Below are 25290 nucleotides of genomic sequence, written 5' to 3' on the forward strand. Positions count from 1 at the left end.
AGAACCCTAGCCTATCTTTTCTTCCTCGTGTCACCTCCCTCCAACAGCCAACGTGCTGAAAAATGCTGCCACCGAAAGGGCAATCCAGGGCTTCTTTCCCCTCTAAGCCTTCCTGTATTCCGCAGCAAACTGAAGGTGGAGCGTGCGGCAGGACGTGCGAGCATCTACAAGTGAGGCAAACACCACGGCGTGCGTGTGCGTGGCATGTACTTTTTTTTTTTCGTGGCATGTACTTTGAGGAAGAACGAAATGCATATGCATGTCCGAGCTACAAAATACCAGTTGTGTGATTTCCGGGATTCTGCTCGTGAACACGTTGCACTTAAAACGCACATTGCACAGAATCCCAAGGAGTCGTACGATGCATGCTAGTGATTTAACATTTTAATTTTTCCTTAGAACGACTTTGAGTGGCAAGGGAAACACGGAGGAAGCCGAGAGACACACACAGAGAGAGAGACTATGGGAAAAAAAAAGAAAATGCTTTCTATTTTAGCACCACCAACGGTACCTCGCCCGCTTATAGAACAAGGGGCTCTGCATTTTCCTCTTGCACCGGCTCCTGCAAATCACAGAGCCAGGCCTGCCGCCACCACTCCTGCGTTAACACGGATGACAGGGATGCTATGCCAGGCACGCAGCTAAGTGTCCTGCCTGGGTAATGATGATGCTTAATGGCCCCAGTTGCTCACCCCCTTAAAGACTAAAATGCCATGCACATGGCAGTTATTGTCACAACTGGTAAGAGTGAGCCGGTCCCAACAAGAAGCACTAGTCAAGCACCTCCTTTGTGGCAGGAAAATGGGCAGGAGATGGGGGCGGGAAGGGTGGTGGGGGTACAAAGACAAGCACAAGATAAACACAAAGGTGCTCACAGCCACTGGGGACAACAGAGACTGGGGGGCGGAGTGGGGAGGCAAAGTGGCTGCTCACTGTCACACAGCCGGTCAGTCCGAGTCACTATCTGAGCCCAGGCCTGGAACCCAACCTCCTGAGCCTCCGGCCCAGACCGCCTCTGTGACTCTGTGCGTGTGTGTGTGTGTGTGTGTGTGCGTGTGTGTGTGTGTGTGACAGATGCTTGATAATTGGATTTATTACATTCCAGATTTAAAGATAGAGCTCTGAGCTAGAATTGGGTTCACAGCCCTCGCTGTGGGGCATGCGATTGTGAATTCAGTATCTGTTTAAATAGTATGTTTGTCCCTTAAATGTTGCTCTCTGAAAGGGGCTTTCTCTGGCTTTCCCTGTTTCTCTCTCTCAGCAGCCTTGGCTTTGTTTCATGAGGAGGATCACACTCTGTAATTCTATGTTTATTTGTAGGACTCTGTGTTCAATTACAATGAGCCCGGGGGGTGAGGGGACAGGGCCTCCCTTCCTCGCCGTTCTAAACCCAGGCCTACATGTAGCCTGGTGCTCAGCAAATATCCATGATGGGCGCTTGGGTGAGCACATTAATGAATAAAGCCACCATAATTAGTAGCCTGCATTTCTCCTGCGTGTTTTCTCAAGAACACCAAATAGCATTTGCCGTGCTTCCCTTTTTGCATTGGCCGTTGGGAAGCTCAGAGCCACATCTGCGACGCCACCACTGCAAGCCTGTAAGCCAACATGCGTGTTTGTCTCTGAACCGGGTTCCACTGATGTACCCACTCTTACTTCTCTGTCTTCTTTTGCTATTTTTAAGTTACTCTCCCATACCGGATTTCATGTGTCCTTGTGAGACACTTTTCATAAACATCCTTGCGGAAATTAAATAAATTAAGCAGGCTGTCTTGAATTTCCAGCCTTCAGAGAAGAAGAATGCCCTCTCCAACGCCGTGCTCTGTCTTCAGAGCAATAAGCCACCTCTAGGTTACCTGCTTTCCGCTGTCCAAAGCCCTATGGGAGTCATGTTTCTGTGACTGGGGCGGTGGGTGACGTGCTAGTTCCTTCCCATCAGGTGGTTAGGCGGTGGTGGAGGTGGTGTTCCAGAAAAAATGAAGGTGAAAGGCAGACAGGACGTGTTTTCCCTGCTCTGACCATGGCCCGTGGTTACTAGGGAAGGGAGGCGGCGACCCAGGTCAACGTGAGCAGGTGCAGTGGGTGAGGGGACAGGGACAGGATGCCTGGAGTGCCAGGGAGGCATTAGTGCGAGAGGAATCAGGTGTGAGAGGAGTCGGGTGCTGGGTTGTGATTGGAGAGGCGAGAACAGCCCCCGAATCCAGGAAGGGCACCTGCTTCCGTGGGACGATCCTCGGGGAGGGACGCCCCACCCTGCCTGTGTTTGCCTTGCTCTGTGTGTTCAGCCGGCAGGCTCCGGAGGAAGCAGAGGGCGCGGGGCCCGGCTCAGTGGACGGCCCAGCGCGGTGCAGTGGCAGCCGGAGACGAGGCACCCCGAGCAGGAGCAGCCCCAGGTGACACCAGGGCACTGCCAACAGTCCCACCAGGGGCCCAACAGGTAACGGCTTCCCGATCAGGCTCGTTGTTTGTGGCACGTGGCGAAATACGGAAGGTGGGCATCAGGGAGGATGGACCGTGACCCCAGCTCTGCCACCGATTTGCGGTGTGGACTTGGGTACAAGTGGGCCTCAGTTTCACCGTCTGTGAAATGGATCCACAGACAGCCTTACCTAAGTGGGTTAGAGAAGGAAACATGGCAACGTAGGCCGCGGCGGGTGGAAGCAACAGAAAGAGCTCCAACTGGCGTGGACCCGTTGAGAGCCATTGCAAGTGTGAGCCGTGGGGTAAAACATCAGCAGATGCAGGGGCGCCCCGGTGGCTCAGTGGTTGAGCGCCTGCCTTCGACCAGGGCGTGGCCCCGGGGTCGAGTCCCACGTCGGGCTCCCTGCATGGAGCCTGCTTCTCCCTCTGCCTGTCTCTGTCTCTCTGTCTCTCTCTGTGTCTCTCATGAATAAAATTTTTTTTCAAAAAATCAGCAGATGCAGGGGTATGCTATGTGGTGTAGGGACCACCATCAGGACAGGAGTCCCCCATAGCAGAGCTGACTGTGAGTCAGGGCCAAAGGGTATGGTCCAAGGCAGTGGAGGAGACAGGGAGCCAGACTCCTTGCTGAATCTGGCTCTTTCGTCTTGTTTGACATTCAAAACCATCCTTCGAGGTAGGTGCTGGAGTCAAATCCGAGCTGCAGGACTCCAGAAGTTGGCATCGCCCTCTGAGACTCCTTCTGCCTCGAAGAGCCAAGGTGATTAGAGGGTGGGTGCCCTGGGGTCAGATGCCACCGGGAGGCTGGGTGCCCTGGGGCGGGTTGCTTCACCTCTCTGGGCTTCATTTCCTCGTCTGCAAAATGAGCCCGATCGTAGCGTCCAGATCCAAGCATACTTTGTGAGGGTTGAGACGAATGCGTGGGACACCCGTGCGCTTAATCAATACTAGCTCTTATTTCTACTGTCACCATCGTCTCTGTTTTACGATTCTGGAGACGAGGCGGGGCAGGGACTCCTTCTGGGTCTCACAGAATGGAACTGAGAGCCCATCCGTTCAGGATTTGAGTGACGTGAGCGAGGTACGCACAGGAGTGCAGAATTTAAGAGACACCAAGAAACCCAGTCGTCAAGATACATATTTTCTTGAGGGGGGCAGGTGGGGTGACCGAGGGAGAGGGAGAGGGAATCTTCAGCAGACTCCACACCCAGCGTGTAGCCCGACATGGGACTCGATCTCACAACCCTGAGATCAGGACCTGAGCCGAAATCAATGGATGCTTAACCGACTGAGCCGCCCAAGATAAATAAGATTTTAGTCGCTAAGTAAAAATTAGCAATATTTAAAAATTGAAAATTAATGCTAAAACATCCACAATGAACAAAATCACATGTTAAGTAAAGATAGGATCAGTACCAGCGTGATTGTGTTTTTTAAGATACTGTGTTAAAGGGCACCTGGGTGGCTCAGTGGTTGAGCATCTGCCTTTGGCTCAGGGCATGATCCCGGGGTCCTGGGATCAAGTCCCACATCGGGCTCTGCACAGGGAGCCTGCTTCTCCCTCTGCCTGTGTCTCTGCCTCTCTCTGTGTGTCTCTCATGAATAAATAAATAAAATCTTTTTAAAAAATCTTTAAATAGGGATCCCTGGGTGGCGCAGCGGTTTAGCGCCTGCCTTTGGCCCAGGGCACGATCCTGGAGACCCGGGATCGAATCCCACGTCGGGCTCCCGGTGCATGGAGCCTGCTTCTCCCTCTGCCTGTGTCTCTGCCTCTCTCTCTCTCTCTCTCTCTCTGTGTGTGTGTGACTATCTTAAATAAATTTTTTAAAAAAATCTTTAAATAAAATGTTGTGTTAAAATATATTATTCATCTTGAAAGCTTGAGCTTTCTGGTGCCCCCCCCCCTTAAATTTTACACGAGGGGCAAGTGTCTGGCTTACCCAGCATCTGTGGGGACCTGCTGGGACACCACTGGCTTCAGGCCTGGGGTACATATGTCCTGCTTTGCCCCTAAACAAGCCAAGAGAGGGACACACTAAAGACATTTTCTATTTAAGGGGGATTGAGGGGAACAAGCCAGAGTCCCCAGTAGTGGAGGATTCTGTTTTGCCCCAGATTTCTTAAACTCAGGAATGGCTGGTTGTCTTTCTACCACGAAGGCATGTGCTTCTGCAGAGCGAGCGGCCGGTGAGAGCCCAGCCTGGCTGGTTTCCCAGGACAGCAGATGCTCGCAGAGAGGGATGGGCCCGGCAGGCCCAGGGAGGGTCGAGGATCCGCTCCACGCGCGCTCATGCGACCTGCTGGAGTGACACATTTGCTGATTGTCGCACTGTTGGCAGCTTCTCTCACCTCTGCCCCACACTGGGAATAGTTTAGGATGTGCCAGCCTGAGTCCCTGGAACCACATCCGACTCCATCTCTGCCTCCTTACAGCTCTCTGATCTAGGGGGACGAGAGTTCCTCTTCTTCATGCATTTAACCATCAACGCCAATTAAAGACAAGCAGGACAAGCAAGGCACCTGTCCTCACGGGGTTTGCATTCCGGAGGTGAGGGGCCTGCATCACTGAGCCTCGGTTTCTTTATCTGTGCGATAGGAGAATAATGGGGCGCTGTCAGGAAAAATAGGGGCAATGCAACTATAGCTCCTAGCCCCAGGGCCAGGACTACGGTGAAGCAAACAAGGCGCCTGGGGGCAAAATCTAGGGGGGAGGGGACGCTCATTCCCAAGTGCAGATTCTGGACCTGCCCAGACCTGAGAGGAATGCCTCCCCCTCGCATTTTGTACCTGGATGCCTCTCTGGCCTTACCCTAATCCTGACCCCGCCTGGCGCAGAGTCAGCCTTCAGATAGTGCCACCTGCTACCCTATTAGCATAAAGACATTTACTGTAAAACTAAGAACAGGATGGGAAGCTCTAAGCCTTCTAGACACATGACCGTTGGTACAAATGTAACCGAGCGTTCCAGCAGCAAGACCTCAATGACCAAGCTTTCTTGAAATGCCAACGTGATTTTGATAAAGGCACCTCGTTCCCCCCGGGCCCACCCAGTCCTGTACTAGGGCGCGGGGCTTGGGGAGCACAGTGAAGGGCGGGTTTCCGTCCTCACATGCCCCCTTGTGCGGGAGGCAACCTGTGCCACCGCACACGGCGGCCCTCAGAGTATCTTACCACTCCCAGTACCGCGCTGGAGAACCTAGGCAGATGGAGGATCATGGGACCTGGTGGGGCCAGGCTGGTCTCTTTACTCATTTTGATCCTGCCTTTGGAATTGGGGGGCAGAGGGCTTGTCCTGCCGGGTGTGCCAGATGGCTCTGTTGGCTTTGCCCTCAGCTGGGTGGTGAGGAGAAGCCACAGTTTGCCCACATTCCATCGCGTCGGTCAAAGGTGTTTCTGCTTACTTGGTGACTAATTCTGTCACCATTCCACGATTCGAGAACCTCCCCCTTCTGTTTGACAGTCATTTAGCTCCTTGCCGGCAAGGCAGCTTCAGAAGTGCTTTCTCCAGGGCAGCTTGCCTCTTGCCTGGTGTTTAATCCATTCCCTGGAGGAGAGCTTGTTGGTAACCTCTAACTGCAAGGAGGCCACATGAACACCAGTCCTTGGTGTAAAAGAGGAGGAGTTCGAGGACAGCTTCCGGGGTGACTAAGTCACCCACGGATCAGAACACCGAGCTAATGGGTCATAACATTAATAAGAGAAATAAATAGCTTTGGGAAGGAAAAGGAACATTTTCTCACCTGACTCCTGCCATGCCCCTGTGCTAAATCTTTGCACAAAGATGATTGCATTCCTCCCAAAGTGTGCATTGACTTTAGATCAGACCACACTCCTTGACAAGTTGTGATTTTAATTTCTTATTGCACAGATCTGCAATATTTTATATTCTAAGTTGTATTACATTATATATAAACATAAAAAAAAAAAAGCATAAGTTACCTGGCAGAGGACACAGTAAAAGGTAGGAAATAGAAAGTTGAGGGGCGCCTGGGTGGCTCGGTCGGTTACGTGGTGGACTCTTGGTTTCGGCGCAGGTCGGGATCTCAGGGTCGCGAGTTGGAGCCCCACGCTGGGCCCCATGCTCAGCGCCGTGTCTGCTTGAGACTCTTTCTCCCTCTCGCTCTGCCCTTTCCCTTGCTTGCTTGCTTTCTCTCTCTAAAATAAATACATAAAACCTTAAGAAAATGGAAAGTTGAGAGTTTGAACCAAGGTGCCAAGGGCTAAAGCCTGAGTTATGGACTCAGCAGCAGACAATCTGTATTAGTCAGCTCATGCTGCCACAACAAAAATGCCATAGACTGGGTGACTTAACAGATACTTATTTTCTCACAGTTCTGGAGGCTGGAAGTCCTTGATGAAGGTCTTGGCAGACTCTGATTCTGGTGGGACCTCCCTTCCTGGCTTTCCAGCTCTGCTGCCCTCTTGTGTGTCCTCACGTGGTAGAGAATGAGCTCTCCCAGTGACTCCTCCTCCAGAGACACTAATCCTGTAAGACCGGGGCCCCACCCCACTAACCTCCTCTAACCTGGATTACTTCCTTAGAGATTTTTATCTCCAAATGCAGACTCAGTAGGAGTTAGGAGAGTTTGAGAGGAGGAAGTAGTTCAGTAGTTCAGGTAAGGAACATAGGCTCCCTGCATGCCTATGGCTCTGCATCTGTAAAATGGGATAATATCAATACGTGACTCGTGGAGTTCTTGTGATATGTCAAAATAAGAAAGCACTCAGAGCAATATCCAGCAATGAGTCAACTCTGTAGAAATACTAGGTATTAGGGACGCCTGGGTGGCCAGTGGTTGAGCATCTGCCTTCAGCTCAGGTCATGATCCCGGAGCCCTGGGATAGCAACAGGCTTATTGCAGGGAGCCTGCTTCTCCCTCTGCCTCTCTCCGTGTGTCTCTTATGAATAAATAAATTTAAAAATCTTTAAAAAAAGGAAATACTAAATATTATTATTATGAAGGTACAGCACATTTTATTTGGGCTTTATAACCAGGGCTAATCCTTAGTCCTTGACTGCTGTACACCAGCCACTGGGCTAAGCACCGTGTGGACTGCATTATTTTTATCAGCACATGAGAGCGTTGAGGATGAACCTGTCAGGATCTTTCCTCCACCCTCATCCTTACAGGCCAGGAACTGAAGCAAATGCAGACGGCTGGTGGGAGCCAGGACGTGAACCCAGGACAGTTTACTCTGTGTCACAATCAGGGACTAGTTCCTGCAGCCAGCTCCTCAGAAATGTAGGTCACTAGGGGATGCTACACCATAAGCATGGGGAGGACACTATGAGTCCGGCCCCTAGAGCAGGGTCCCTCAACCTCCAGACTGGGGGCCATCCTGTGGAGCGCAGGGTGTTCAGCAGCGTCTCTGGTCTCCACTCGCTGGGTGCCAGGAGCAGTGCCCCTGAGCTGTGACCATCAGGAATGTCTCCTGGAGGGCAATGCAGCCCCCTGCTCTAGAAACCCTGCTCTCAAGTTATTGTAAGAAACAAAGAGAAGCATATTTCTAAAGAGAACAGATATTGGGGGGGGGGGGAGATAGAGAGAGAGAGAGGTCGTGAGTGGGGCAGAAGGAGAGGGAGAGAGAGAATCTTAAGCAGATTCCACCACCCAGTGCATAGCAGGACACAGGACTCGATCTCACAAGCCCGAGATCATGGCCGGAGCCCAAATCAAGAGTTGGACACTTAATTCACTGAGCCACCCAGGCGCCCCAAGAAAACATTTTGCTATAATAATGTAAGTCACCAACAAATACCGCAAGATCCAAAATAGTTAAAGTATAGTCCTAGAGAATTAGGGCCAACCACCCCAGCCGTTGGGTGTGTACCGCCCTCTCTCCCACTCGTCGGGCGCTGGCTCCATGCCGGGCACACACCTCCCTCATCGAACCTTCCCTGCAGAACAGTGATGAGCAAGGGCTGCTGGGCAAGTGCTACAGCCTCTCTGTCCTCAGTTTCTCATCAGAAAATTGAGCGTCTAACCCAGAGGGCTGTTGCAGGGACCAGGGGAAGTCGAGGCACGCAGATCAGGGGTGTGCGGCCCAGAGACAACCCTCCAAGCCTGTTCGTCGTTGTCATCATTAGGAGCACTGGGTTTGCCACAAGAAAAATGCATTCCGAGGGCCCAGTGCCTTGCCCAGAGCCTGGAGTGGGGCCTTTTTCTCAGGGGCAGGTGGGGGCGCCCAGACAAGCAGGAGAGAGAGATTGCTCCCAACTCCGGCAGCCCTCTCCCTCTTCCCCGTGGGGCCTGTGCCGCCTGGGAGGGTGAGCCTGGCTGGAGCACCCACTCCCAGGGAAGGACAGCCGGAGACCCAGGTTCCCCTGCGTTCGCAGGCTGGGAGAACAGAGGACCCACAAAGAGTGCCCTGGCAGCGTTGGGGAGGTCGTCAGATGCCTGGGCTGAGGATGCTTTGTGGGGCCTGAAGGCGGAGGCCCTTCCTCCATCTGAGAATCTTATGTTCTGTGTGTTGGGGTAGGCAGCATCTGGGGGAGGTCCCTGGCCCTGGGTGGGGGGCTCGTGCACCCCTAAAATATCCACAACAGCCACCCTGGCTGCCACAGAAATCGCTGGAGATCTTGCAAGTGTACGGATGCCCTGGACCCCACCCTGGAGAATCTGAGGGACCCAGTCCGGGGGGGGCCCAGGCACAGGGATTTTAAATCCACCCCCCCCCCCCCGCCCCGTTTCTCCTGCGTCCACTGACTGCGGCCTCCGGGACAAGGCCGGAAGTGGAGAAGTCAAAGGACTTTCTATCTGAACCACCCCCTCGCAGAGGCTTGACCCTGAGTGTTCTCAAAATGCTAAGGCCTCAAAAATGAGTCTGATTTCAAAAACAAGACGCCCCGCCATATGGTGTGGCTGGTGTTTAATGTCAGGATAGGTCATTAAAAATAAAACAACTAACACCATTGGTTCGCAAAAGAAAGGGCATCACCTTCAAACTTTGTTGTTGTTTTTCAAAATAAAAACTGGCTCTTTCGGATGAATACTGCTTCCTTGATGAAAATCTGATCCGATTAATTTTTCTCATTTGTTGGACACCAGAAAAAACTCCATCACAGGCAAGAAGTATTGTCTGAACCATCTTGAGGCTCAGTTTTGCCATCCGTCAACTGGGGGTGAAGAGGCCCTGCTGCCCAGGGTCCCTGAGCTGGGTCCTAGGGAGATCAGCTCGTCCCCGTGTGCCCGGGGCTGTCTTGGTTTTAGCATGAAAATCCTGCACCCCGAGCACCTTCTTTCCCAAGACAGCTGGGACGGATGCTCACCATCCCGGGGTCTTCCACATACGCTTGACCATGATACTCCCCTGTGCATTTACTAAAAACACAGATCCAGGGCTCCACCCCGGCTTTTCGGTGGGAGAATGTTGGGAATCAGAGGTGGTGCCAAGTTCCTCAGCTGCTTCCCACTCTCAGGGAGCTTTGGGGGAAGCTGCTTGAAAATCTGCATGGGAATAAGGATGACAACCCTAATCATGGCTACCAGTTGCTTTGTTGCTTTGTTTTGGTTTAAAGATTTTATTTATTTCTTCATGAACAGAGAGAGAGGCAGAGACACAGGCAGAGGGAAATGCGGGGCTCGATCCCAGGACCACAGGATCATGACCTGAGCTGAAGGCAGACACTCCACCATTGAGCCACCCAGGTGCCCCATGGCTATCACCTGTACGGTGCCCACCATGTGCCTGGCCTTCTTCCCGGCACCTTGCACGTAGTAACTCATTTAATTCTTGCAATGACCTCTTAAAGGGGGGGGGGGGGGGGGGGGTGCTATTGTCATCTCCATTTTACAGAAGAGGAAACTGAGGCCCACTGAGGCTCAGTACCTTGCCCAGGGTCACTCACATCCTTGTCCTAATCGCCCCGTGGCTCTCCACCCAGAGTGTTCAGCACTGGGCGACACATGGTTAGCTCTCCCTCCCCAGCAGATGTGATCATCAGGATTATTTTCTTAGCTGTACCATCACGTGGGCATGGGAGGACTTGCCATGCTCGTGCCCACTTCTAACAGAAGATGTAATTGCTAAATGTGAAATTGCTCCCCTGGATTTCCCCAAACATTCCGACCTCGCCCTGTAGGCCCAACATATTCATTTCTGCTGATACTGACAATGGCCAATAGGTGGCAGGAACCTTTTGTTCTTGTCTCGCGTAAATCCTGCTCTTCACAAAATTTGAAGGAAAAGCAGGACCGATTTCACAACACCTATGTTATACCTGCTGGCGGGAAGCAATCCTAACTGAATCCAGGTTGTCCCTGCGAACAACGGGCAAATGCAGGGTCCTTCTTTCCATCCACTTGGCCCTGAGTTCGCCAAGAGGCTACGTCAAATGCGCAACATTCAGAAAAACAGAGCCCTGGCCTCACACTTCTTGCAGCCCAAAGATTTTTCATGACCTCAAACATTTTTTTTAGGTTTTTTGAATTTGAAATTCAAATTTCACTGAATCTGAACTGAATAAGGAGAGCTTGAAAAGTTTGCAAACCCCTTGGTGACTCCTTTTTCATTTTGTAAACAGCTGGATTCAGGTGGTGACGTAATCTCCCATGGGTCTTATCCTGGTGTGTGGTCTTGGTCAAGGCATTTAACCTACTAACCTCAGTTTCCTCGTCTGTAACATTGGAAGAATGATACTCCTGCCTTGCTGATTTGCTGCAAGGAGTCAATGAGTTTACTATAAGTAAAACCCTTTGGACAGTTTGTCAACTCACGGTACACCCTCAGCAATTATGTTGTTGTCACGATGTTGTCCATCACTGTGGTTGGTAGAGTTGTCGTCATTATTTTTACCTAGAGTATTTGGTAAAAATCCTGGTCAATTGGGGATCCCTGGGTGGCTCAGGGGTTTGGCACCTGCCTTTGGCCCAGGGCGCGATCCTGGAGTCCCGGGATCGAGTCCCACGTGGGGCTCCCGGCATGGAGCTTCTCCCTCCTCCTGTGTCTCTGCCTCTCTCTATATATATATCTATCATAAATAAATCAATCTTTAAAAAAAAATCCTGGTCAGTCTTACTATGGCAACACTCTGTGTTGCCTTGATCCCCTTATTGGCAAACTAGGTGTATATTATTCAGGGTGATCTCTTGATAAACTTTCTGGAAAGGGCCAGTTAGTGAATATCTTAGGCTTTTTAGACCATATAGTCTCTGTGGAAACTATGTGGCTCTGCTTTGGTAGCGTGTAAGCAGCCCCATGCAGATAAGACATGAATGAATGGGCCTGGCTATCTTCCATTTTATTCTACTTACATTTGGATTTGGATTTTGTGTAATTTTCCTGTGTCACAATCTACGATTCCTCTTCTGATTTTTTCCCCCAACTCTTCATACAGGTAAAGCCCGTGCTTAGCTCGCTGGCCGCACTAATAGAGGCGACAGACTGGATTTGTCCTACAGCTGCTGTTTGCACTCCCCCGGGCTGTTGATGATTCCCTGTTATAATCATAATGCCCCGTTTATAGATGGAAGTGATGGTCTATAAATCCATGTCATGGACTTTATAAATAAGAACAATGGCAAAGTAACTAGTGTCTGGTATGTTTTAGGAAGTGCTCGGCTTTATTACCCGGTACGATTAGAAACCATATAAAATCCCCAGATTCTGTTATCTATCAAGTTTCCCCCAACGGAGCCAGGTGGTGAGATCTATGACTCTTTTTTGGCCTCTGAAATTTCTGATGACCCAGGGCATGAAACCTCATACTGTGGGCCAGAAGCCCATGGGAATCCTTGGAGGAGCATTGGCTGCTTTCAACCAGAAATCGAACGTCCTAGGTTTTATTCTGAAAGCTTCCAAAGCTGATGAGCCTGTGGCTCATCAAACATACATTATGTGTGTGTGTAAAAAAGAAACTTTTAGGTCTCAGGGCGGCAGGTGCCTGGAGCGTCTGAGAGAGCCCTGCTTCTGGGACCAGGCGTCCTCTGGGTCAGCCCCTGACTCTGCCATTTTCTTTCTTTCTTTCTTTCTTTCTTTCTTTCTTTCTTTTTTTTTTTTTTTTTTTTTTACTCTGCCATTTTCTGGCTGTCTCTCCTGGGTACATTTTGGGGACTTCATTCTTTCCTTTCAAAGGGGAGGTGATAATATGCAGAACATTCCAGCAGTTAGGAGCCTGGGCAGCCTGTGTTTGAATCTTGCCTCTGCCATCATTAACTGGGTGACCTTTGGAAAGTAATTCAACCTCAGCTTCCTCCTATCCAGAACGAGATGGTGAGAACACCCATTCCACGGAGGTGCTGCAGGGTTCAGCTGAACAATACAGGGAGTGTGCTTCGGAAACAGTGCTGGGAACTGCGAACGTGCTAGATAATGGTTGACTTTCATCATTATCAATAAAACAAGGTTCTTAAGAGGCTTAGTAATGCCGTGGGCACCTGCCTAGCTCAAGGCCTGCTGGGTGAGGGCTAGTTTTGAATGATTATTTCCTCCCTCCCACTCCACAACTAATAATCAGCACCTGATAAATGCAAACAGCACAGGGAGAACAGAAGATACAAAGATAAAGATAGTTCCTGGCCTCATGATGCTTACAATGTACTGGGGAAGGGACACAGAAGCTAAACGTTGTGTTTTGCCTTCCTGGTCTGCATCAATTGTTACTTCGTCCCAGAACCACCCTACCTAGCATGGCTGCCTCCTGCCCCCACTACCCTGGCCCCTGTTACATTACCGATTTACTTTTGTTCATTGCATTGAACCCTATGTGTTTGGGCTTAATGAGCACTTAGATATTCCTAATATGGAGCCAGACATTGTTCCTACTGTTTTATAAGCCTTACTCATTAAGTCCCCGTAGCAGGCCTGGGAGGCACAGAGAGCCTAGTTAACTCATGCAAGGACACACAGCAAGGAGAAACAGAGAGAGGGTCAAGGTCAGGTTGTCTTGCTCCAAGCTCTGTGTTCCTAACCATTGCACCATGCTGCCTTGAACTATCAGAAATGGCCTGACTTATGGGTTTATTGTCCTTTTATTGTCTACCCACCAGACTTTCAGTCTGTGAAGTCCTGTTGAACACACAGCCGCAACGCTCATGCCTGGCACAGCATGAGGTACAGAGTTGGTACTCAGTACCTATTTGTTGAATCAACAAATGAGTGAAAACACAGCCAAATAAATATATAATTACAAGTAGCACTAAGTGCCATGAAAAGTAAAAAACTAACCGACCAACCAACCAACCAAAAAACTAAAAAAAAAGAAAAAAGAAAAAAGAAAAAAGAAAGGAAGGAAGGAAGGAAGGGGAAAAAAAGCCATTGCTATGAAGGATTTTAACAAGGGATCTAATTTGGTTTGATGATCACAGAATACTAAAAATTATAAATATTACATTGATTATCCTCATTCTAAAGTCTCCTTTGTTACAATAGCTGGGCAAGAGGGAAGGAAACGTTATCTATACTGAATATACCTTTCATGATGATAAATATTTCCTCCTAGCAGTTGAAAACTGGGGCTGTATTTGACTTAAATTCTGCTGAATATATGAGTCCCAAATCTTTTTTCATCCCCCAAATATATATTAGCAATTGACCTAACTTGGGCTTGTGGCAATTACACCCACAGTAACTAGTCAGCTCTCTACACTTGACTTCATAAGCGGGAATAAGACTTCTGTTTGTCTTGGGGTTTAATTTCTCTCTCTCTTTTTCTCTATTACAGGAACAATGGGTAACGAAATGAGTGACCCAAAAAGAGTTGAAGACCAAGAGAATGAATCAGAGACAGACGCTAACAAGGTAGTATAGTTATGGCCACTGGGTCATTAGCTACTAGTAGCTAGATTTGGCGATGACAGCAGGATCAATGGCCTGTTCGGTGCTAATCACACATTCATTACTGATGATGCACTGCTGTTCCCGTGGACTGTTCAGTTGCATTCAACCTCCAGAATCCATCCAGGAGCTCATTAAAGATGCAAACACTAAGGCCCCCCCCTCCCAAGACTTACTGAACCCAAAATTACAAGGCTGGGAGCCTGTGCAACTTATGTCTTTAAGGAACTCCAAGGTGCATCATATGGGGCCAGTTTGGTACCTGCTGTCAGGTGCTTCTCCGCTGTGGGTGATTTTTGCCTGCCTCCACCAGCGGACACTTGGCTGGAGACATTTTTGATTGTTACAGCTCAGGGCTACCTATCTAGCCAGTGGAGTCCAGAGATGCTACTAACCAGTGCACAGGACAGCCCCCCACAACAGAGGATGGCCTGGCCCCCAATGTCACTAGTGCTGAGGATGGGAAACCCAATTTAGGTCAGTAGCTTGCAGCGTTGGCTACTTTGGGATCATCTGGGGGATTAAAATATTGTTGCCAGAGTAGCACCCTAGATTGATTAAATCAGAATCTGTGTGTGGGAGTGAGGGCAGTCATCTGCATTTTCAGTGTAGCCAAGGTGGGGAACTATGAGTTCAGGAACCCTTATTTTAGGAGACTGCTCTGGAGGGCAGAGACCGAGGACACCCAAACGCTGCTCTTTAGATCTTCTATGACCAAGTGGCAGGAAGTCTACATTTCTACCATCCAATGCTTCTGAAATCAACCCCATTTAAGACTGGGAGCCCAGTTATACATGGAAACCTCTGTAGGAGGCAGATAATACCTATGGACCAATATGGATCATATCATTGGAGAAGTTCCGCTCAGAATAGAAGGCTGGAGGTGAAGCAATGGGCCCTAGCGCCTGCATAGTGGGTGCCAAGCCCAACGGCTGAGCCCACCATAGGGCAGCTTTGCAAACTCCCACGGCCTGGCCCCACCTGACAGCAACCGAAACACAGCCTCTAGCTGGGGGCTCAGGCATCAGAGGTCCCTCAAGCTCCCAAGCGCCTTCTCCTAGGCTGGGAAACTTTGGCCTCCAGGGGCTCGGGCGGTGACATAAGTAAAGGAAGCAGGCTGGGTGGGGCCCTCGGGGGACGAGAGACCAAGGGTCCATTTGCAGATGGCTGGCTCTGGCCAACAGGTACCAACCATCCAGATGTTCCCAGTCTTGTTTCTCATTAGCAGCTGGAGAACAGTGTTCATGAAATCTCCTGCTTTTCAAATATTGGCAACCGATTCCCAAAGAGACCTGAAAACAAAAACTCTGTGAGCCAAATAAATCCGATTGGCACGCCCAGGATGGCCCCCAAGGGATGGCAGGGGTGAGCTCGGGACCAAATGGTCACATAGGTTCGATGTTTCCTTGTGGTAATTGCTTGGGAGGGTTAATGACAGATTCAAGAATGCAGGCTGATTTTTAAACAATTATCAAAATGTAAAGAAAGGAAAAGTCTTCTGTGCTCCCCCCACCCCCACCCCAGGAGTCCCACCTGCAGGAGCTGCCATTCAGACTTGAGTTTTCTCTCGGTGCCCCTATTAACACATATTACACCACTGATAGGATTAGCAAAATACGATACCCCGGGCAACGTACTTAGCACATAATCAATATTCAATTAGTGTCAACTATCGGTGATATAATGTAGATGGTCTTATTACTAAAATAGCATTAGGCAACATATGTTCTGGTAACATTTTTGTTTCTGTGTGAGTATATGCATCCGGACGCACACACACACATGAAAGCTTTTTAAATTTCTGCAGCAAATGACAATTATAGAAGCAATCAGGGCAGGGGCCTAAAATCAGAAAAAGGTCCCAACAGTGAGGATGGAGGGAGAGGGTGTGGAGCAGAAGGAAAGCAACAGTGAACTTCCTGTGTTTGCCGAGTTTGTTGACCAAAGGCCGGGCTGGGGGCAGCGCCGGGTGTGCGGGGACCGGACGGTGGCGGGAGTGGCAGGCGGGGGACCTCACGGGGCTGGGGATCAGCGTGTCGGATTCTCGTTCCCCATGGATTCGACGAGTGTCCCTGTTAGCCCGGGCATCCCCCTCTGTATGATGGGGTCCATCCTGCCTGCACTTGTGGGGCCCCCTGAGATGAATGCGTTAGTTTCTCTGGGGCATGATGGGAAGCTGGGTAGTTTCTAGAAACACAGACTTTAAGTTTATTTTGGTGATGATGCACCTGCAGCCTCAAGGTCCTTCCTTGAGTTCTGAGTTTCCCTAAACCCTTGGCCGCTGATGCCCCCTGATCTGTTCCAGGTGGCATCTGAGAGCAAGTGTGGTCAAAACGGGACGCCGGTGATCCTATCGACCCACGACATTACATTCTATGATGAAGGTCAGTGCCCCGCTGGGAGGTGGACTGCTCCTGGGGCTGGGGCTGGGGAAGGGTCTGCAGATCCTGCTTATGGGGAAAAGAAAAAATGCAAGGCTTGAAACCACAGGCTCACTTTGGAACCATTAGTATGAGTGTCCTGGGGCTACCGGGCCAGTGTCACAAACCGGTGGCCTAAACAACAGAAATGTGTCGTCTCACAGTGCTGGAGGCTACAAGTCTTTTTCTTTTGATTTTATTCCGTTTTATTAAAAAATAAAACCACAGGAAAAAAAATGAATGTACAGGTGATGGGATAGCGGGGAAATGGTGAGGGAGGAGGGGGGAACACGGTGCTGGTGATGGGCAGTCCCGTGCCCCCTGTGATGGCGAGGTGGTCCTCATCAGATGGACACTCCTGCGTTCCAGGGCATTAGCACGTGGGCTGGGTTGGCGCCTTCTGAGCACCTCGAGGGGGAGTCTGTTCTCTGCCCCTCCTACGAGCCACAGGTGCTCCCTGTGGCTTCCAGATGGTGTCCTCTCTACACACGTCTGTCCCTGGGTCCACATTTCCCCTTTTATAAGGACGCAGTCACATTGGATTGGTGTCCACCCTAACTGACCTCATCCTCGCTCGGTCATTTGCAAAGACCCTGTTCCTACACGAGGTCATAGGCACCTGGGGGATCCAGTTCAACCCTGGGCACCACCCATTCCTTCTGGAAGCGGCCGAGGATCTGCAGCAGCGAAGACGGAGGCAAAAGAGTGAAAACACTAAGAGGCTGGCACCTGGAGTCAGATAACCCGAGGCTACAGTCCCCGCTCTGCAAGGACTGGCTCTGTGACCTGGACAAGCCATTTCACTTTCTAAACCTGCGCTTTCTCGACTCTCCCGTGTGGGGATAAGAACCCCTACATCACACAGTTCCCAAGAGGGTTAAAGGAGCCCGTCCGTGAAGCATGTCCATATTATAGGCATTTAGGAACTTTGCAGAAACTGGGAAAGTAGACAAGGCAACAGGATTTTCCCTAACACAAGGCCAGTTTTTAAATGGGACCATATATTTATGTATTTTATTTTGTCCTGCAGTTTAAGACTATAAATTCAGTGCGTGAAAGTGGCCAGGTTCTACTATGCAGAGAATATATATATACGATGATATAGGAAAGAACAAGTGGTTAAGGGTGAGAAGACTTAGTGGAGTTCTTACTGGAATCAAACTGCTGGCTTTGCCCCCTACCAGCTGCGTGACCTCAAGCAGAATACTTGACCTCTCTGAACCTCAGGCTCCTCGCCTGTAAAGTGGGATAACAATAGCGCCTACAACATAAGCATCCGATGCACTAAAGCACCGACATCAACGCCTGCCACCTAGCAAGTGCTCTGGGGATTAGCTGTCCTTTTTACCGTGTGGCTCTGGTTGCTGTCATTGCACGTAACCTTCTGGGCTTCAGTCTCTTCTTCTGAGCCGTGAGGGAATGAGTCCTCTTATTGGTGCTAGAAGTTTTAGAATTTCATCGTGTAAGGGGAAAACTCCTTTCTTTCTAGTCCGCTACTCACCCCACATCTGACACCAAACGTGAGGGGTTTCCATGCCAAGCAATTCTGTGACACCAGCTCGGTGCCCTCCATGTCAGTGCTGTTCTGACTCTGTCTCCCTAACATGAACATCAGCCCCCACAGGCTAAAGCCTCAGCCCCACAAGACTGCCTCTCACTTTCATTTGACAGTTGAAGGTGGTGAGTGGTCAGGTTACCCGCTGCTCCTGGCCTACCTGGCTACAGATCAGAGATGCCCGTGAGCCCCTCCCCAGGTTCAGTTGTCTGCTAGAATGGCTCGCAGAACTCAGGAGAAGAGTGGACAGACTAGATGGCCAACCCATCATAAGAGTGTACAACTCAGTAACAGCCAGATGGAAGGGAGGCATAGGGCATAGGGCAAGGTAGGAGGGCGCCTGGGGGTGGTGGGGCTTCCCTACCCTGTCTGGGCACACCACCCTCCGCGCATCCACCATCCAGCTCTCTGAACCCCATCCTTTAGGGACTTTTGTGCATGCTTTATTACGCGGGCATGATTGATTAAGTCGTTGGCCATTGGCGATAGAACTCAATATCCAGCCCCAGAGATGGGGGATGGGGCTGAAAGTTCCAACCCTCTAATCACACGGCTGGTTCCCCTGGCAACCAGGGCCCCATCCTTAGGGGCTTTCCAAAGTCACCTCATTAACATAAACTCGGAGGTAGTTAAAAGGGGCTGGCTTGTTATGAATAACAAAAGACGTCTTCATGGCTCTTATCATTTCTATGATAAGCTTTAGGAGTCCTGTGCCAGGAATGGGGGATGAAGACCAAATACTAGTTCTTACCCTAGAACACTATATCATTCCTGAGGAGTTTATTAAAAGCTTAGATGGCAGGTGCCCTCCCATAGTCTCTATCTACGATAAACTAAGGTTGGGATTTTCCTAGAGGACTCTGACACATCGCCAGGATTGGCAACCCCTGGCCGAGAAAAGGTCCCAAGTTTCTTCCTCCCTTTAAGCCCTAGAGGTCAAACTTAACACTTTGACGTACACAACACGGATTGCAAATACAGCAGCAGCCTTTGATGAGAATGGGGTGAAAGCAGGCCCTTGAGACGCACAGGCTTTGAAATGAGAATCACACCGTTGATCTAATTTACAAACTGTAGGTGTCTGTCCTCAAGAAGTTGAGAGGCACTGAGGATGTAATGTGTCCTACAGAAATCATTCTCTCTGTCATAATCATATTATCATTCCCCTATTTGTAGCACTGGGCGCAAGGGCGAGGAGTGTGTAGGAAGAACAGAAGAATATAGTGTTGGGGACTGAGAAAGCCTCCCTCCTCTTTTACTCCCTCCCTCAATCCCTCTTTCCTTTTCTACTTCTTTCCCTCCCTTTCCCTTTTTTCATTCCTTCCTATACATATACACACATATATATATATACACACACACATATATATACACACATATATATTTCTTCCTATACATATACATATATGCATATATATGTGTGTGTGTGTGTATATATATATATATATATATATATATATATATATATAATTTCTTCCTAAAAGGAGGAAAACAGGTAACAGAAACCCACAAGGATGGTCTGGAATAGCATATTGCTGTGTGAATACCGACACGAGCCAAGGGAAACAGAGAATCGCATTTTGGTGAGTCATGGGGTGGTTGCATTTAGCTCTGGTTCCCTGCAGCCTCGCTTTCAAAGTCCCGGGCACCCGCTGGAGAATCTGTAAAGAGCTGTGATTAATCCTCTGAGGTCAGAATTCTGCTGCCATTCATGGACAACTTGAGCCCTGAGCAACTCGCTTTGGAGTGATTATCCCATTTAATGAGGAAGGCAGCCTATTATCACCCTCTTGCTGTTTTCCCCAGGTTATTAACTAAGTTATAATTTTCAATGCAGTTTTTAAGGGGGTATAAAAGTAGGATTCTGGGGGTCTTTTTTTTTCATCCATTTGACAGAATTCTCTGACCCTGCCGTTTGATGCACATTTGTATTCATCTCTGGCGATGTATACACATACATCTGCACGTAGAGAAGAGTCACCAGAGAAATAGATAAATGGGATTCTGGGTGACTGGGTTTTTTTTTTTTTTTCTTCTTCTTCTTCTTCCTCTTCTTTTTATCTCTATTTTCCCCATTATGATTAAACAGTTCATCACCGCGCAGACCGTTTCCTGCGAGGGCTTATTAAGACGTAGAGGTAGCAGTGACCAGACACACAGCATAGGAAGCCAGGATGCTGGATTTGAATTGTGGCTCTGCTGTGTGAGCTCAGGCAAGTTTCTGAGCCTCTGTCCTTGCATCTGCAAAATGCGAATGCTGTTCCCGGAGGAACCAAGTCGCTAAGATCATTGTGAGGCTGAAATGAGTTGATGTGTGTGAAATACTTAGAAGAGTGCCTCGCCTCTGGTAAACACATGCAGAAAGTTGCTTGTCCTGGGTTGCACTTAATGCTGATGCTCATCAAGGTTGTCATTGCGGTTTGAAGCTAACTGGAGTATCTCTAGCCTAACTTTTACATCTGGGTGGGCCCAATGTACTCTCAAGGGTCCTTATCAGGAGGATGCAAAGGGGGGTCAAAGTCAGAGGGGGAGATGAGAGGGATAGATGTCACACAGAGAGAAAGATCTGACGATTCTGCAGGGCTGACCTTGACATGAAGGAAGGAGCCATGAGCCAAGGACTGCAGGAGGCCTCTCAAAGCTGTAAAGAGCAAGGAAGCAGATGCTCCCTTAGAGCTTCCAGAAGCTGCCCCGTTTTCCACTTCCGACTTTCAGAACTGGAAGATAATATATTGGTGTTGTTGTGAGGCACAAAAATTGGGGTGATTTGTTACAGCAACAATAGGAAACTAAAATGAGCACACTCACACTTTGGAGTTAGGGGACCTGGGCTTAGTTAGGTCCCAGCTCTGCCGCTCACTGGCTGTGTACAGCCTTGGCAAGGAATCTGTATTCTCAGAAAGTCATCTATCTGCAAAATGGGAATAATAATAATATTAACTTAATAAGAAAGTGTAAAGACAGTGGCTGGCACAGGGTAAATAAGTTGAAATACAGGAGTCCAGAAAAACCAGAAGCAGAGTCTATTGTCATGTGTGTCCTTTATCCCTGTCTTGTCATCTGACGATCTGAGATTTTTGCCACTTGTGCATTGATGCCTAAAACCTCACTAATCTTTGGGGAAATAAAAATGCCTCATTTTTCTCCTTCTTCCACTCCTTTCTATCAAATTTATAACATTGGTTCCCTCTCTAAAAATTAAACTGTTCAGAGGCACCGGAGTGTCTCAGCGGTTGAGTGTCTGCCTTTGGCTCGGGTCGTGACCCCGGCAGGGTCCTGGGATCGAATCCCACATCAGGCTCCAGCCTGCTTCCCCCTCTGCCAGTGTCTCTGCCTCTCTCTGTGTGTCTCTCATGAATAAATAAATTTTTAAAATCTTAGGAAAAAAAAAACAAACCCAAAACTGTTCAGTCCTCACTGCTACTGGAAGGCAATGACTAATGCATGATTTATCCACCAGAACACGTCATTTTTCAGAAGCCAGAGACTGTCTCTGTTTTACCCGGATAAGAAGTTTCAAAATATTAACACCTTTCCTTTTTGTCCCTTGTCAATTGTTCCTCAAAAGAAGAATTGCCTAATTTTGCTTAGAAAACAAAAACAAAAAATATAAATAAATAAATAAATAAATAAATAAATAAATAAATAAATAAATAACAAAAATAAGTGGAATCATTTTATGAGACTGAAAATCCATAGCTGAGCTAAGTGTCCCTGCCCATGCGGTAACATCATGAGAATAGAAGCATTTGCCAATAGTGACATTTGGGCCCAGTGTAATGGGAGTCCCCAAATGTCCAGCCAGCCCAGCCTAGGACAAATCCCTGGGCTACATGAACATGTACAGATCCCTCTAATTCACCTGGTATGGTCTTTAATTCATTGTCTTTTGACAGCTACAAAATATTTTAAGGTGTGGACATGCTATCATTCATTCAGCCATGACCCCTGCCCCCCATGGTGGGTGGGCATTCATTTTTTTTTTCTTTCTCTCCACTCCGAACAATTAACAACGCAGCATGAATATTCTTGGGCATATTTTTTATCCTTTGCATTTTAGACCCATTTCTTCCAGAGGGAGGCTGTACCTTGTTTGGCTGGAGCAAGTGCTTCTAGACAAACCACTTGAATCTGTGGCCTCTTTCCGCCTCTTTGCAGCTGTGTGAGCTTAAACACAAACTTCCCTTCTCCACCTCGGGGTGTTAGGAAGAGAAAATAAGATAATTGCAAATTATCTTGCAAATCCCCACTTGGTGCCTGAAACAATAAATGATGGCCATCACAAAGAAGTAGATTCCTGAAAATCGTGGTGCCTAATTTTTAATCCACATTAGAGTCACCGGGAGGATTTCTTTTAAATCTCATGACCAGGGCCCACCTAAGAATTAAGAAATCAGAAACTCTGGAGGGGAGGGCCCAGGCACAAATCTTTTTTTTCAAGTTTCCCTGGCCATAAGTGTTTTTAAAGCTGCTAACGTTCAGCCATGGTTGGAAACCATTTGGAATGCACTCAAATAGGAAATTCCTTACTCACATTTTTCAGAAATAAAACATTGGCATTTCTGTTTTAAATTCTTCCAAGACTTTTTTTGTCCCCACCATGGCTGACACCCCGGACGCAGCTTTCTGTTCCAGGGTTCATGAAGTCTGATTTCATTAACTTCCATGCAGCTGCTGCTGAGTAACACCTAACTTGTTCTTTGCCTCTCTGGACTGAGAAGCCCGGACGGTGCACCCTGCTCTGAACACAGAGACATGGATGTGGTTTCAGGACCATAGTCATGCCCTAAACTAAAAATTTCTGGAAGTTTAACTATTTAAAGCAGCATATTAGTGGGTGAGGTCTGCTATGTGCAGAGCAGACCTCAAAGCCCAAATGTCTCTGAGCACAAGAGACGGGAAATAGAAGCAGAGTCTGGCTCCATTTGTAGGAACAAAACTGTGATAATCAGTCATTGTTTTTTGACAGCTACAAAATATTTTAAGGTGTGGATAGGCTGTCATTCATTCAGCCATGACCCCCGCCCCACAATCAGTATAACTGATTCTCAGAGTGGTGCCCAGGCCAGCAGCATCTATCACCTTGAACTGGTCAGACCAGCAGATTCTAGGGCACCATCCCACACGTCCTAAGTCAGAAATGCTGGTGGTGGGGTCCTGCTGTCCCTTCTCACTGCCCTCCAGGAGCTTATGACACTCCCTCAGGCATGAGGACCTCCGCGTCAGGGACCCAGAGTGGGGTCCCGGGAGATATGGAGCTGTCAGGAATCCAGCGCTGCCCCTTGCCTAGACACCTCGACTCAGCTCCAAGCGTGGCTTCCCTGCAGATAATAAGATATTTCAGGAAAAGCCTTATTTTAGGATTTTCAAATGAAATTTCCCAATTCAAAAAACTCTAAACATTCTGCTGGATGAACACCGTGCTGGCCGTATCAGCAGATCTCATTAGTTGGCAACTTCTGATCATGTGAAGTTTTTCTCCCTACTTTTCATCACTCAACAAAAATAACTTAAAAAAAAAAAAGATTTTATTTAGTCATGAGAGACACAGAGAGAGGCAGAGACATAAGCGGAGGGAGAAGCAGGCTCCATGCAGGGAGCCCGATGTGGGACTCTATCCGGGGACCCTGAGATTATGACCGGAGCCAAAGGCAGATGCTCAACCACTGAGCCACCTGGGTGTCCCCAAAAGTAACTTTAAAAAAATATCATTCATCATCATCACCATTAGGTTATCCTGGCTTGAAGCAGCTAAACACTTAAATCCTATAGCTAATTCTAAATGTGCTTGCTTGGCTTCTGGACCCACCACGTCTCTTGCCCTTGATAACATGCTTCTGTGTTTGTTGCCACCAGGGAGGGACCCCAGGGGCTGGAAGGCATCACTGTCTGTGTCCCCTTTGAAGCCTCCTATGTGCTTCATCCACGAGTCCTTTTTATTTACTTATTTTAAACAAATTTTTATTTGGGTACCTGGGTAGCTCCTTGGTAGCTCAGCGGTTGAGCATCTGCCTTCAGCTAGGGTCATGACCTCGGGGTCCCAGGATCATGCCCCCGAGGTCATGCCACTTGCTCCAGGATGCAGGACCCACGTGGCCTGGGAGCCCTCGGTCACAGCTACAGGCTCGTTGGTTACGGAGCCCACGTCGCTGCTGGGCCAGCCCCAGGCCAAGCAGAAATAGGCCCAATGTTCCGCAGTTGGCCTTAAAACCCCATTCTAGGCCTCTCCTTTTCCTCGTTTTTTTCTGTTCATTATTTGTACATGTTTAAGTGACATGGGATGGGTAGGCCTTAGTATGTATACATGTAAACATTCCCAACAGTATACAACATAAGGGAAGACAGAAGACACATCCCCCACCCCGCGGGTCTCTCCGCTTCCCACCTCGTCCCCACATTTCCTTCCTTACAGGTGAGCACTCTGTACTGTGTCTTATGCTCACAGGTGTTCCAACTGAGCATATATTAAAATCTGCTGCTCGGACACCTAGGTGGCTCCGTTGCTTAAGCATCTGCCTTCAGCTCAGGTCATGATCTCAGGGTCCTGGGATCGAGTCCCACGTCGGGCCCCATGCTCAGCAGGGAGTCTGCTTCTCCCTCTCCGTCTGCCTCTGCCTGCCGCTTCCCCAGCTTGTGCTCTCTCTCTTTCTCTCTCTTTCTCTGTGTCAAATAAATAAATAAATAAGATCTTTAATAATAAATAAATAAAAATAGGGGATCCCTGGGTGGCTCAGCGGTTTAGTGCCTGCCTTTGGCCCAGGGTGCGATCCTGGAGTCTTGGGATCCAGTCCCATGTCAGGCTCCCTGCATGGAGGCTGCTTCTCTCTCCTCCTGTGTCTCTGCCTCTCCCTCTCTCTCTCTCTCTCTCTCTCTGTCTATCATAAATAAATAAATAAATAAATAAATAAATCTTTTAAATAAATAGATAGATATATAAATAAATAAGTAAGTAAATAAATAAATAAATAAAAATAAAATCTGCTGCTCTACCTCTCAACATCACTTTTTAAAAATGAATGGGAACATTCCCTCCGTGCAGTTGGACGTGGCTTTTTTCACTTACTACGTGTCTTGGAGAATGTTAGTGTGTGTGGAGGATTTCGCTCTCTGGGCGTGGGA

General features: G+C 48.7%; 1 protein-coding gene across 6 annotated transcripts in view; it reads left to right on the forward strand.

Annotated features, from left to right (window-relative positions):
• The first annotated feature begins 1774 nt into the window (after nucleotides 1–1774).
• The window catches only part of BCAS1 (brain enriched myelin associated protein 1), a 97967-nt gene continuing 74451 nt past the window's right edge, over nucleotides 1775–25290 (forward strand). For 4 of the 6 annotated variants that reach the window (XM_072735548.1, XM_026014612.2, XM_072735549.1 and 1 more), the window contains exons 1-3: nucleotides 1929–2437; nucleotides 14084–14160; nucleotides 16502–16580. In XM_072735548.1, the coding sequence (XP_072591649.1) occupies nucleotides 14089–14160; nucleotides 16502–16580 (151 nt within the window). In that variant the 5' untranslated portion in view covers nucleotides 1929–2437; nucleotides 14084–14088. Of the gene's footprint in view, nucleotides 2438–14083; nucleotides 14161–16501; nucleotides 16581–25290 lie in introns of all 6 variants that reach the window. The other 2 variants (XM_026014613.2, XM_072735547.1) reach the window with 2 other exon arrangements.

Source organism: Vulpes vulpes, chromosome 14 (genome assembly GCF_048418805.1).
Source record: "Vulpes vulpes isolate BD-2025 chromosome 14, VulVul3, whole genome shotgun sequence".
NCBI lineage: Eukaryota > Metazoa > Chordata > Mammalia > Carnivora > Canidae > Vulpes > Vulpes vulpes.